General features: G+C 45.8%; 1 protein-coding gene across 2 annotated transcripts in view; it reads right to left on the bottom strand.

Moving 5' to 3' along the window:
- LOC119184753 (uncharacterized) overlaps positions 1–14,347 on the bottom strand; it is a 44,352-nt gene that overhangs the window by 27,331 nt on the left and 2,674 nt on the right. The window contains exons 2-3 of one of the 2 annotated variants that reach the window (XM_075872371.1): positions 11,817–11,858; positions 3,710–3,864 (exon numbers count right to left, since the gene is read on the bottom strand). In XM_075872371.1, coding sequence (XP_075728486.1) covers positions 3,710–3,864; positions 11,817–11,858 — 197 coding nt within the window. The remainder of the gene's footprint in view (positions 1–3,709; positions 3,865–11,816; positions 11,859–14,347) is intronic. The other variant, XM_075872372.1, reaches the window with a different exon arrangement.

The following is a 14,347-nucleotide window of genomic DNA, read 5'->3' as shown; positions in this document are numbered from 1 at the left end:
GGATTGTCACGGCACTCATAACCCACCAAGAGTGACCACAAAACAAAGGGCTTGTTTATTGTCAAGCACATATATTTTATCGTTACTATGTGTGACGTCATTCATGCGCTAATGTCTGCAGGCCACACGCAATGCACGTTATCACATTCTTTACCTCCCACATTTCTTAAGTTATTTTGCGCTCTCTTTGTGATGGAAACAATCTGGTGATTGGCAAGTGAGTGCAATGCACCGTATCAATTGGTTTTGCAGTGATGGCGAGGCTGGGTGGGGCGCTGTGTCGGACGTCGACGTTACGTGCTCTGTCAGTTCATCTGGAAAGGCCGTTAGCCACTGTCAATTTATTGGGAACCGACCTATTGGCAGAGTTTCCTACGGCTGGTCATTTTTCTTTTGGGATGTTGCCGTAAGGCGTTGAAACGTGTCCGACTCTGAACGTGGTTCACAGGCACAATGTGGGGTGAGCATGGCGCTGCCGTATGTGGTCGGAGTGCGCAAGCTGAAGCTGTTCACGCAATTCTATCAGACATGTCGCAGCATTAAAACTTAATGCACCACACCTTCCTTTGCCCTCTCACGGTAGTCTAGTGGCTAAGGTACTTGGCTGCTGACCTGCAGGTCGCGGGATCAAATCTCTGCTGCGGCGGCTGCATTTCCCATGGAGGCGGAAATGATGTAAGCCCGTGTGCTCAGATTTGGGTGCACGTTAAAGAATCACAGGTGGTCGAAATTTCCGGAGCCCTCCACTATGGCGTCTCTCGTAATCATATGATAGTTTTGGGGCGTTAAACCTCATATCAATAAATAAAAACGCCTTTCCTCCGTTAGGCACAATCACAACGGACAGTTTTCTCCAGCATCTTATCACTCACCTAATAATAAACTCTTACCTGTGACACACATCTCGCTGTTTCTTCAGTTCCTGACATTGTCGTCAAGAAGTCTGGTTTCAAAGGGTCGTTGTCATACTTCTTCAACATGGTCCTAAAACGTGGCCGATCGGTAGTCAAGGCTCCCAAAAAAACTTGACTCACATGTTTTAGCGCAGCGCGTGTCCTCGAATCAAGAAAAATTCTCAAACCAGCTAGAAATTGCTCTCTCTTCGTACAAAAAATAACACAACAAGCCTAAAAGTTCTTCGCTACAACGTTTGTATCAGCCATTACATGATTTGATCATGGCGGGTTCAGTGGTTACCAAGCCCCCCGCGGGACGCCGGGACTTCACGCGTGCGTTTAGATCGCACTGAAAAGTTGAATATTCGGGAAAAAGAAAGGCTCAAAATCACATGACGCGTGTGTCGTTTTTCTTACACCACGCCATGCCTCCCTGCTTACCCTGCAGTACTTCTGTAGAGACGAGAGAAACGAGAATGGCATTGCAGCGTAGAACAATTCTTTGTAAATCCGCTTGTACTGGACGCAGTCTAGAAACTTTCGCCAAGGTGAATTTGTGAGGCTATAGGCACTTGGCTGCCTAAATACGTGTTGCAGGGCCCTTTCAAAATGTACGACTTATGCGTGGTTGTCGCTAAAGAAATATTTTGCGAGTGTATTTCCTTCCGCACAGTTTGGGGCTTTACGGTATGCCATCAAGAAACTATCAAAATTTTCCTGGAATAAATGATGCATAGCTGATGATTTCACTTCAATGGTTACTTTGTCAGAACACGCGTAAGTTTTCACAGTTCATTCCACCACACCATTCCAAGCTTCATGGCTGAGGAGAGTGTCAATGTGTTTCTGGCCATTGGTGGCCATGCACTTTCTCCCGTGGACAAAACGTATGACTGTGTGTTGTATATTTGTCCAATTGTTAATCTGCCAAGAATTACTTCTGCAGCCAACAAGTGCCGTAGCCAGTAGACTCCGTGGTCGGTCTATTGATTGTGTTTTGACGAGCGGATGCAGTCAGCTGATCCCGTAACCCACTTTAATCAATCTCGTGCTGTCCTCTCCGCCAGCGCAAAACGTTCTGGTGAACTTTTTAAAATGTGCGCACCAGCCACGGTGGTGAAGTGGATAAGGCATTCGGCTGCTGACCCGCATCTCGTGGGGTCGAATCCCGGTCGCGGAGGCTGCATTTTTAATGAGGGTGGAAATGCTTCAGGCCCGTGTGCTTATATTTAGGCACAGGTGAAACAACCCAAAGTGGGTCTAAATTTTCGGAGCCATTTACTACGGCGTGTCTCATAATCAAGTGGTGGATTTAGAACGTTAACCTCCAACAATTATTTTAAACCCCAGCACTTATTAGTGGCAGCAGCGATGAACGGTGAGCTGTTAACTCACTAGCAGCGAGTTACACTTTGCCATTCTCGTGCGTTCATGATGTCCTCGCTCGTAGGCCACTTAGATTGTATTCATTGCACAATATCCTTCAGCGAGATCAAAATAAAATTACATTTTAGTGCATTTTATGTAGCCCAATATACAGTGGCTGTTTTAGAATGCCGCATATCGTCAACACGCTCGAGCTCAAACAGCCAAACAAAATTATCAGAGTAATGAAACGTGCAGTTACGACCAAAGCCCTGCTATTTTCTGCACTTCAACGCTACTCTCTGAAGGACGTTTTTTTACGACGAAATTTCATAATTCCAAATTTGCTAAAAGTGTATGCGTGTATTAGTTTCGATATCTTGTTGCGATCACGCTGATGGCACCTGCAACATCCGCCTGAAGTAAATTGCGTACTGTTGGAGTCTTAACATGACTGCGGCACAGGCGCTACGTAATGGGAGGTTAAATGTTTCTGTTCTATTGAAGAAGCAACTCTGTGGTGCTTAAAGCGCTAGTGATAACGACGATGTAATCAGTTTGCAAACCGTCGCTACGTTAAACATTCGGTCCTGTGCAGCCGCGATAGCGCGCTGCTCGTTAGTGATACAGCACATCTGTGGCAAATCTCTCAGGCAGGCTCAAGACAAATTGTCTCAGAGTGCCGTTCAGTTTCTAGCTCAATTCAAGTTCGAGCAGTTTTCTGTTACGCGCGCAGAATTACGCGTGGCGTCATTGATGCACGTTCGATCAGCTGACACCACCCGCCTTCGCACTACGTCAAGAAATGAGGTAGAGGACATAAAGGGAGTTACTAGCATTCGGAAAAGTACTTTGGTCCAATATACATTCATTCAACGATTAGTACCACATCCAGTGAAAGCATCATGGGGCGCTCGTCTATGCGTCTTATCTTTACCTATGTGAGTTCATGGGTTGATAATCCTCCCGTAGCCATCTCATATTGCATGGTGCCGCACCTGTAGCCCAAGGGCAATGCGGATACCGCTGACTCCAGAGATACGCAGGTTCTGTTAGTTTCATCTAATCGCTACCTTCACACACTGTCCCGGCCATGGTCAGTTCGAGGGACGAAGATGGTCAGCACATTTTTCCTCCTATTTAGTTCGGACGGTCGACAGCGCTGTTAAGTTTTTACTTCACGTGTCAATAGATGATTTTTCAGGCAATCTTAAGGCTACATCTAAATTATGCAGAGCTTTAGAGAAACTTTGGCGTTCACGGTAAAGTTGGCTGGAGTGTTTATCTAATTGCCCTCGCAATAAGATATCATAGTTTCACCAAAAGTGAGAAGTTTTGAGTCCGACGTTTTCATCTCACACATTGGTAGTTACTTGATACGAAGTTGGTCACCTAAATGCAAAGATTTAAAGGACAGCAATTAAGCATATGAAATTTTTAGAGCTCACCAAGTGATGCTTCCTCCAATCGCCACCTTGATAAAGATATCTTGTGACAGAGTTTGAGCAGTCTTGTTCTTCAACGTGGGTTTCGCTCGGATGCATTTGATGTGTGGCCAGTGCAGTGTCGTTAAGTTCAAGTATATGTCTTTTGATCTCATAAACTGAATAAGTAAGAATGTGTAAACGTGCGTTAGATGTGTACATCTAAAAACAATTAGGCTGCTCTTTGGTACAAATGCTACGCAGATGGCTTTTAGTTAAGAAACTATAGGCGTGTTCTATAAATTCGACAACTGTATAAAAATAAAAAGAATTAACTGAGAAAATGTGAATTAAAAGCAAGTACGACATATCCTAAAAATAAAAGAAAACTTGAATACTACAAAAGGGAAAACTACAATATTTTTGTTAGTCCTTAACGTTATCATCTCTTGTTGAATTTTGTTACGCTGCATGCAAATGACATTCTAAAGAAGTCAGGGTCGCAATATTTGTGCATTAGGCGAAATACCCAATAGTGTAATTGGTCTCGCTGTACAGTTTCATTCTAATTGGTCACTCACTACGGGGTTCTAGTGTCCATGGAGATAACTGCTCACGCGAAGGTAGCGGGATGGAATGCCGGCCGTGGCGGTCGTTCTGTTGGTGGATGCGCGAATCACTAAGACCAGAATACTTAGATTTAGGAGCACGTTTCACCATTCTAGCTGGTTAAACTTCAGGGGCCTTCCAATGCACTGCACCTCGTAATAACAATATTATAATATTAATAAAAACAATAATAATATTAATAATAATAATGACTTTAGTACTGTCATTGATGAAGAAAATGGCGAGTAAAAGTTGCTTGAGACACCATCACATTAGGCCAACCGCTTCTTGTTTCACATTATATATATATATATATATATATATATATATATATATATATATATATATATATATATATATATATATATATATATTGTGCTTCGACCCACAGGAACTCAGCAACGCGCTGCGTGGGCTAGGTCAAATTTTTGCGTAAGGTACGTGGTTCTATGAGCTTACTTTGGTGAGATCACATGCAGAACGCGTAACGTCAAGCTTTATCCAGAGCGAGCACGAGCGTCAGAAATAACAAATAACATTCGAAAATTCGATTTGCACTGCATGAAGAACGGCATGCTATAACCATTATCAGTTTATCAACGGCGAACATTGTGTTCGCTGCTATCATTGTACAATGTATATTACTGCGATCTGACTTTTGATTTGCCGGGCAAAAGTTCAGCCAAACAAACAGTTTCATCTTGGACGCGCCGACTGCGGCTTCCGTCAACTTCGAGACACCATAATATGTGGTGGAGGGGCGTGACAGTTTCCTTTAAGGATGCAAGTAAAAAGCCGGCAGCCAAGCCAACACCACTAAAAGTCTGAAGCCCTAAAGCAAAAATATGCTAGCGACAGGCTGCAAGGTACCCAACCAGAGGTCGGACAAGCACCACGATGACGCACACAATTGGCACAATTAAGGCTGCAGTGTACCCCGCCACAATCATGATGCAGCCACCCTGAAAGTCGCAGACATTTGTGGGATCGCCAAGTGAATACCCTGAAACCTTGCTTAAGACGTATCAAAGGGTCTCAATATACAACATTTGGGACACCGACAGCTGCACCTCATGTAGTTTCACCTGATAGATGCAGCAAGAGCCTGGTTAGAGCATGCGGATTCCGCTCTTAAAACTTTTCAATAAGCCCTCTTGAAAATGCTCACAAGAGTCATCCGAGCAAAGGGCTACAACCTTCCTGACGTCTTAGGCCTAACTAGCGAATGATAGTTACCATTTTGGCGGAGGACATGGTCCTACCCTTTTGACTGTCTGACACTACCAAGCCGGAGGAAAAGGAGGTACTATTTTTTTTGTGGGTGATTCAGCAATACCTCTTTGCAAGCGTTGAACGCAACCCACCGAAGACGGTCATGAAAAATGTCTCACAGCCCACAATGTTCCAAAAAGTTCCTGAAATTACCCCGCCGTGGTGGTGTAGTGGCTAAAGCACTCGGCTGCTAACCCGCAGGTCGTGGGATTGAATCCCGGATGCAGCGGCTGCATTTCCGATGAAGGCGGAAGTGTTGTAGGCTCGTGTGCTCATATTTAGGTGCACGTTAAAGAACCCCAGGTGGTCGAAATTTCCGGAGCCCTCCCCTACGCGTCTCTCATAATCATGTCCTGGTTTTTGGAACACTAAACCCCAAAAATCAATCATCAATCATTATTCGACCTTCTTCCAACATCAGGTCTTCTGCGCTGCAGATGGTGCCAAAACAAGAGCCTCGTGACTGGGGGCCTAGCAATTGTTATCGGGCTCTCAATGCTGTAACAACGGCAGACTTTTTCCCTCAAGTTCATCATTCCCGCGCTAGCCTCACATGAACGGCCATGTTCACTAAGCTGGATGCGATAGCTGCTTATCGCGAGATTCCAGTAGAATGACGCTACATCCAGAAGACGCCCATGGCAACACCTTTCGGCTCGTTTGAATTTGTTCGTATGTCGTACGCACTGAAGAATGCAGCACATACGTTCCAGCATTTTATGAATCAGGTCGCTCGCGGACTGCCCTTTGTCTCCTTCTACCTAGACGATATGTGTTTCAAAAAGGTAAGTCTACGGAGTCGGCGCTATTTGATACGAAAGAGGAGATATTAAAAAAACATGGAAAACAGAACCTACACCATAGTTCTTTTCATTGACTTGAAGAAGGCCTTTGACAAAGTCAAACATGATATTCTGATATCTAAGTTACATGATTATGGTGTAAGGGGCGTGGCAGCTGAACTAATAAATAGTTGCCTTACCGAAAGAAAACAATATGTTAAGGTGGCTAACCTTGTTTCCCCAATGAAAACTGTAAAAAATGGTGTACCGCATGGTTCAATCCTTAGACCGTTACTATTTATACCATATAATAATGATCTGTGTGACACTCCACGATCCCCAAAATAATTATTTACGCTGACGACACCAACATATTTTTTACAGGTGGAATAATCATGCACATTGAAACTGAAGTAAATGATTACTTACTCAAATTAGAAAAATGACTTCATCAAAATAAGCTCATGCTTAATATATCTAAAAGTAAGTACATGGTATTCCAGCCTATCAACAAGCTGTACGAGAATGACATTACATCTTTTTCAAAAAGCAAAGGCTGCAGCAGGTTAAATCACAAAAATTCCTCGCAGTGTGGTTCCAAGAAAATTTGACTTGGAAAAGCCATGTTGATAGTCTCGCATCCGAACTAAGTAAGACTGTTGGATGTATATTTAAAATAAATTCATTTGGCTAAAAAAAGATATACTACGCTCTTTTTTATTCGCGTTTGAATTAGAGTATGCTAGTATGGGTCACTACAAGTGGGAAGAACTTAAATAAACTAGACATCTTACAGGAAAAAGTTCTCCGCTTATTTGATGATTGTTAAGGCAACCCAAGGGAGATCCCTAGTGGTCCACTATTCATAAAACATGGTATACTCAAAGCAAGACTGGTGTATGAATATAAGCGATAACTTTACATTTATAAAAATAAACTCCGCACATTCACGGCACAGGAAGGCGCACTCAAATACTTGCTCCGGAGACAACAAATTCGCGTTCCTGCTACTACGACTGGATATGGTAGAGCCCTAATTACATACCGCACCCCACCGCTTATAAATTATTTAGGTGAACAATTAAATTTTAACCTCTCATTATCGCAATTCAAATATCACATAAAACATTTCCTCTTTAATGGAGTATAGTAAACATGATGTTTCCAATAAACGTCTGGCTAGGTTCACATATACTCTCAACTTTAGGTACAAAACGCGTGTACATATAGTAGTATGTACGTACATATGGGCAGATGTATGTATGAATATATGAGTGTATTCTATGAATATATCAATATGTGTGTATGTGTTTTTTGGATATGTAATGAAAAGAGCCTCAACGTCTGATACTGTGTGTCTTGTCTATGCAGCCTATTTTTTGTACTTAAATGTCACCTACCTATGCTTTTGTGCTATTTGTGTATTCTGTTATTATGCTGCTCCTTGTATTGTGATAATTATTATTCAATGTAGCACTGTTCGCTGAAAGTTTATCATTTAGCGTAGCGAAGTTACGTCAGGCCGAATGGCCTTTAGCTTCGCTCTGTTTTTCTGTATCCCTCCAGAAATAAAATTTGTTCATTTTCAAATATTTTAGTCACGAGCCAAACGACGGAAGAGCATAAAAAATGGCAGCGTATACAGGGAGTGAATGATGGAGAGTGGGGTGAAGCATTCGTCCGCCCATTTGTTCTTGCTTCCGTCCGTACATGCGTCCATCTCTGTGACCGTCCATGCGTCCATCCGGGCGTGCATCTGTTCGTGCGTCCGTCCCTGCACTCGCCTATGCATCCGCCCTTGCGTCCGTTCATGCGTACATCCATGCATCTGTCTTTGTGTCCATTCGTCCATCTATTCAAAACTCCAAGTACCACCATCTCGCATCTTTTCACCATATATTCCCCATATAGAAGCACCACCATCCAGCGGACATTCCAAGGACTAAATGAAAGGTGGCACACGCACACTTTCTTACGGCTTGAGCTTTCTATCTACTTCCCACCTTTAACCACCTCGAGTTCATGGTATATACTAGTTCATTGTATTCACGGCAGTGCGGCTCAACGCTCGGTAAACCTTTCTAAAACCAAGGAGGTTGCGCCCAGTGAGTATAACGTAGCAACTTTTTCCTGTCAGATAGTGCTCAATGTACATGCCAATGGCTGCTGACGGGAAATGAACGACAGGAGAATTCGGCTTTTACTTTCTTACGTCTTGCGCTTTGCATCTACTTCCCACCTTTAACCACCTCGAGTTCATGGTATATACTAGTTCATTGTATTCATGGCACTGCGGCCCAACGCTCGCTAAACCTTTCTGAAACCAAGGAGGTTACGCCCAGCGAGTATAACGTATCAACCTTTTCCTGTCAGATAGTGCTCAATGTACATGCCGATGGCTGCGAATGGGAAATGAGAGACAGGAGAACTCGGATTTTACTTTCTTACGGCTTGCGCTTCGTATCTACTTCTGACCTTTAACTGCCTCGAGTAATGATATATAGTAGTTCATTGTACTTATGGCACTGCGGCTCAAGGCTCGCTAAACCTTTCTAAAATCAAGGAGGTTGCGCCCAGTGAGTATAACGTAGCAACCTTTTCCTGTCAGATAGTGCTCAATGTACATGCCAATGGCTGCTAATGGGAAATGAGAGACAGGAGAAATCGGCTTTTACTTTCTTACGGCTTGCCCTTCGTATCTACTTCCACCTTTAATCACCTCGAGTACATGGTATATACTAGTTCATTGTATTCATGGCACTGCGGCTCAATGCTTGCTAAACCTTTCTAAAACTAAGGAGGTTACATCCAGCGAGTATAGCGTAAGAACCCTTTCTTGTCAGATAGTGCTCAATGTACATGCCTATGGCTGCTAATGGGGAATGAGAGACAGGAGCTTTCGGCGTTTAGTTAACGCGCACGCCGCGAACTTTTTATTGTTCAACAAAGCACAGGAGAAATATCCCTTTGGCACCACCTTGCAGGTCAAAATGTAACACTGGTTACACACTACGACTATGACTACGAGGGACGAACGGGTGCCGGTTTAAAGAGCTTCGCCCCTAAAACCGACTGCAGCTCTCCTTCGAGTATCTCGGCGAGCACGGTCAGGTTTTAAAGGCCAAAAAGTGCGTATATATGGAGTTGAAGCAAGATCTTTCTTATGTCATAAAAGCACACCGCAAAACATCTTGCCGCTCGATTGACAAGTACAAGTGGTTAGAAAATTTCCCTCGCCTACTTCTTTCCGCAAGTCGCGCGAGTATTTCGGGCTGATCAACTTTGATAGGCACTTCATGCCATCTTGCGCACACATTCTACAGCCGCTAACTGACTTGCTGCACCAAGACACCAAGAAATTGCCCGAGTATTACTAGTTAGCAAAGCACGAAAAAAAATTACCAATTCCCAAAAGGAAGCATAATGGGATGCGAAGCGGCAGCGTTCCATACGAATGGTGTCATGGGTTGAACGGCGCTAACGCGGCTGCTGCGTTGAGCGCTGGACGATTTTTAGCGAACGTTTGACCGCAGTGACATGTATACAATGAACTAGTACATACCATGAACTCGAGGTGGTTAAAGGTGGGAAGGAGACACGAAGCGGAAGCCGTAAGAAAGAGTGCGTGTGCCACCTATCGTTTAGTCCTTGGAATGTCCGCTGCATAGCGGTGAATATGCGGAATATATGATGAAAATGATTGATTTGTGGGGTTTAACGTCCCAAAACCACCATATTCAGATTTGTGCTGAGATTTGGGTGCACGTTAAAGAACCCCAGGTGGTCAAAATTTCCGGAACCCGCCACTACGGCGTCTCTCATAATCATATGGTGGTTTTGGGACGTTAAACCACACAAATCAATCAATCAATCGGCTTCCCTGGCTTGCGCCTTGTCGGTGTTGCTGGCGTGACGTTACCATTCGCGAACGCGATTGGGTATGTTAACCTTAGCAATGCTGGCGACGGCCAGGTTAGGCTGAATAACTTTGGTTTATGTTACGGCGGGCGAAGAAGTTTCGCTTTGCGGCGCCCTCTCCATCGCAGGTAAACAAGCCGAAACAGTGTTCATTCGATGTGCGCCTGAACAACGCTGACTAAATTTCAAGGCCGAAGGGCTACGGCAGTGACGTCACAGGGTGGGTCCCAGTTATGTTACTGGACATGCTCAGTAAGATTTTTCCTCGAATCTTTTATTCAGCCCAATCTAGCCGCAGCAGCTGCGACAGCGGGAGCGTTGGTTCTCCTAAAACGTGAACGAAACATTGGTTTTCCGCCGCATTCGCGGCATAACTGGGCCCCCACTCTCTGACGTCACTACGGCAGCCCTTCGGCCTTGAAATTTAGTCAGTGTTGGCCTCAACGTTGCGAATGGTGGAAAGGGCTAAGCGAGGTGACATCACTGCGCACTGCAAGAGAGAGCGTGACCCACTTGGCATCACCTAGCAGCTGCGGAGGGGGTTGGATGGTGCTGCGCATCGACACAGAGACACAGACAAACTGCGTTACAGGAGCTAGTCAAAAAGCTGCTTCGCATCTAAAACCACCATACCTGCGCGGAACGCGCAGCACTATCACTGCGAATGCTAGAAAAGCGGCCTTTCGGCACCCTTTTCTAACGCTCATTCCGTAGCTGGTGTGAGTACACGTGCAGGGTGACCGCTACGCCATAAATCATTGTGTAGTAGGCAGGCATTCATTATGCGATCTTTCGTCACACGTCTGGAACCATTGTAACCGCTGCACTTTTGCATGAAGCGTTGTGCATTTTTTGTGCTGTGGCTGACGACGATGCAGAATTATGCCAGAAGCTTTTGTAATCCTCACACTACCCCTCAGTGGTTGTGTGCCACAGGTAATAGGTGAACAAGATATAGCTTTTGTAAAAGCTTGGAGCGTTAGACTAGGCACCCTGTGCGCAGCTCACATTGTGCGATATTGCTGTTCTAAAATGCTTTATTACTCGTAAAAACGTGATTTCTTTCCCGACATGAAGCTCGCCTAAGGCCACTTTGCAAAGGAGTCCCAGCCACCAGCGTGGCTGAGTGGTAGAACACTGGGCTAGCACGCAGGGGAGCTGAGTTTGAACCCCACCGTGTTCTTGGTATCTTTGTTTCCTAAGTTTGTTTTTATTTGGTGCAATAGTGATTATTGACACCTGTGGCTGCGGCGGCACCGGCTACGGACAACTACCGCGCCGCACGCGACGCGTTTTCAGATCTCATAACAGCTTACGCTGTAAAACTCATGACCCTCAATTCATTCTCGGTCTCAGGAGGCTATTGCACGGTGTGTATTCTGAGGCAAAGAACTTGTAATTTTGCAGACGAGTGAGTTTTTTTTATAACTGCGGACAAAGAAGTACACATTTTTGGGAATCACTGGAAGAAAATGAAGCTAGTCATATTGCTTGTACAGAGAATGTAAATGCTGTTTGCGCTGCATGTAAAAGGTCGAAAAAGTGCTCACCGTCCAAGGGCTAGTCCATCGCCAATCTCCTAGCGCGTTTGTCTGAAAAGTTACAGAATAGTAAAGCTTGCTTTTAAAAATTCTTTAACTTCGGTGAAGGTGATGCACCTTACCCCAAAGCGGAACCCAATTGCCACCGTATGATGCTTTTACAGTTCAACCTCGCATACTGCATATAACACCGTACTAGACAGAAAGATTGTGAAAAAAAAATCTATACATATTTCACGCATTGTGTCAATTCGTTTCATGAGACGCAGGCAGCAAGTAGCTGTCTAGGCTTCAGCTTTTGGCTTTCTGCCTCGTGTTAAGAGTTGCATGACATGACAAGAATTTATTAGGCAAGAACTTTATCGGACAACCGGAGCGTCTCGATGCAATAGTGGGCATCAATCACACAATCTATGCAGATGACGTGACCGTGTGGACGATAGCAAATACGAGCACCGTTGAAATGCAAGAGATATAATGCAAAGGGCCATCCGAGAGGTGGAGCGGCACCTTGAAGGCACGGAACTCGTTTTCTCTCCCAATAAATTGGAAATCCTCCTGCATAGCCCACGCAAGAAAGAACCTCACCCGCAGGCTGTAGTTCTTGCTCGTCGCTTGGGCATATACATCACGACGAAGCAGGGGAACCAAATACCAAGGGTTTCAAAAATACGAGTGCTCGGCCTGTGGCTAGAAGAGAAAGGTTCCAAGCACGAGCTGGTTGCACGACTGCAGAAGAAAGGAGCCACCGTAACGTACCTTGTGCATGGAGTAGCGAAAAAAAGAACAAAAGGGATGAAGGAACACAACGTGGTGAAATGATTGCATGAGTACGCGCTGAGCCACATAGCCTACGTTGCCACGTACGCCGACTGGAACAGAAGCAAAACCGAGAAGCTTAAAGCAGTGGTTAATCGGGCATTCAAGGTAGCCCTAGGTGTGCCCCAGTACACGGAAACTCATATGCTACTTGAGCTTGGCGTGTGCAACACCCTCATGAGATAGCGGATGCGCAGAGGATCACGCAGCTCAAGAGTTTGTTGGGCACCCGAACGGGAAGACGCATTCTCGACCTGCTCGAGATTCAATATCATGAGGCGCGGTGACTGAAGGAAGCATTGCTACCGGAAGTCACGTACGCCATACTGACAGAAAACTTCCCTAAGAAGATGCACCTCATTCACCAATTGCAACGACGCAAATGCAGTGCTGCAGCAATCCTGAAAGCACAAGGAAGCCAAGAGGGCGTCCTCAGCGTCGATGTGGCCAGACATCCACTGTCAGCAAGTGGCAGTGACGGGAGACGCTCAGAACCACCGTCGCTACCCGTGAACAAGCGAGACGAAGTGAAGGCACTAACGCCACTACCACTGCTACTTCTACGATAACAACGACCGCAGTGTCAGCGGCAACATCACTTGCTTGTACGGGCAGTGGCGGCGGCGCCTGCTTTTCTAAGGTGGTTCTCGGTACAGCGGGAAAGGTTCCTATCACGGCATCGCCGCGGCTGTCATCAGCCGAAGCTGCAGAAGAGATGGTCATAGCTTTAACTTTAATCCACAGTGGTGCGCACGACACCATGATCATTAGCGGTTCTAAATCAGTGATTCGGAGCTATATAAAACTATGAGTGTCCTAGGAGGTAACACGCATGCTTAATGCCGTGGCTCGGGACTTCGTGTCAGCTAGATTACCGACAAGACACTCAAGTGGCTGCCCGCGCACAATGGGGGACACTGCTTCTATCAACACCAACAGCCGTAAAACTAGCAGCCACAATGCCACCAGCCAGACTCACCGCCATCCCGCCCAATAATAACGAGCGCACCAATCTCGTTGCGAGGCATTTTACCCAGCGAGCAGCCTCCACCATGGTTGAGAGGGGCCTCGGCGGAGGCATGGCGGTGGTCACAGGCACCGGTACTGAAAAAATCACCCCTCCACCACCTCTGTTTACGAGGTAACTGAGGTTGGCGCAGAAAAAGCAAGGCAACAGATTTGCGTCGGCTACTATGCGGATGAGTTTCGTGCCTCATACCACGACGTGCTTGGGCACTATAGAAAATACCGGAAGAAATTTCCGCAACCCAATGTGCGCCTGGACAGGTTGTAGGCGGTGGAACTAAGAAGGCTGCAGACGGACACGTTCAGCAACCCCTACCATATGCACCGCCTGGGGCCCGCACTGCACCCGTCACCTGGCTGCCCGTGGTGCGCGCAGGACCGGGCTGATATTGCACATATACTTTGGCAATGAGCAAGAAACGAAGGTAGGCCACGAGAAAGGATGACACCAACTGAGGAACCCTCCGAAATGGGACGCCTTGCTGTGCGATGACAAACCGCCCTTCTTAGCGAGGTCCTCGATGACCAGGTGTGGGCCGTTCAGCAGGCAGGGCCATCGCTGAGGACATCGAAAGATGTTCTTCGAACGATGTGTCCCCACCAGCCTAGCCGCGGGCGCAGCAACAACCGGTGGCAAAATAAAGTTCATTCAACTCAACTTTATTGCAGTCCTGAGGGAATGATATTTAAGGGTG

The sequence above is a fragment of the Rhipicephalus microplus genome, chromosome 8 (genome assembly GCF_043290135.1).
Source record: "Rhipicephalus microplus isolate Deutch F79 chromosome 8, USDA_Rmic, whole genome shotgun sequence".
Lineage (NCBI taxonomy): Eukaryota > Metazoa > Arthropoda > Arachnida > Ixodida > Ixodidae > Rhipicephalus > Rhipicephalus microplus.
This window is presented reverse-complemented; position numbering and strand designations above follow the sequence as displayed.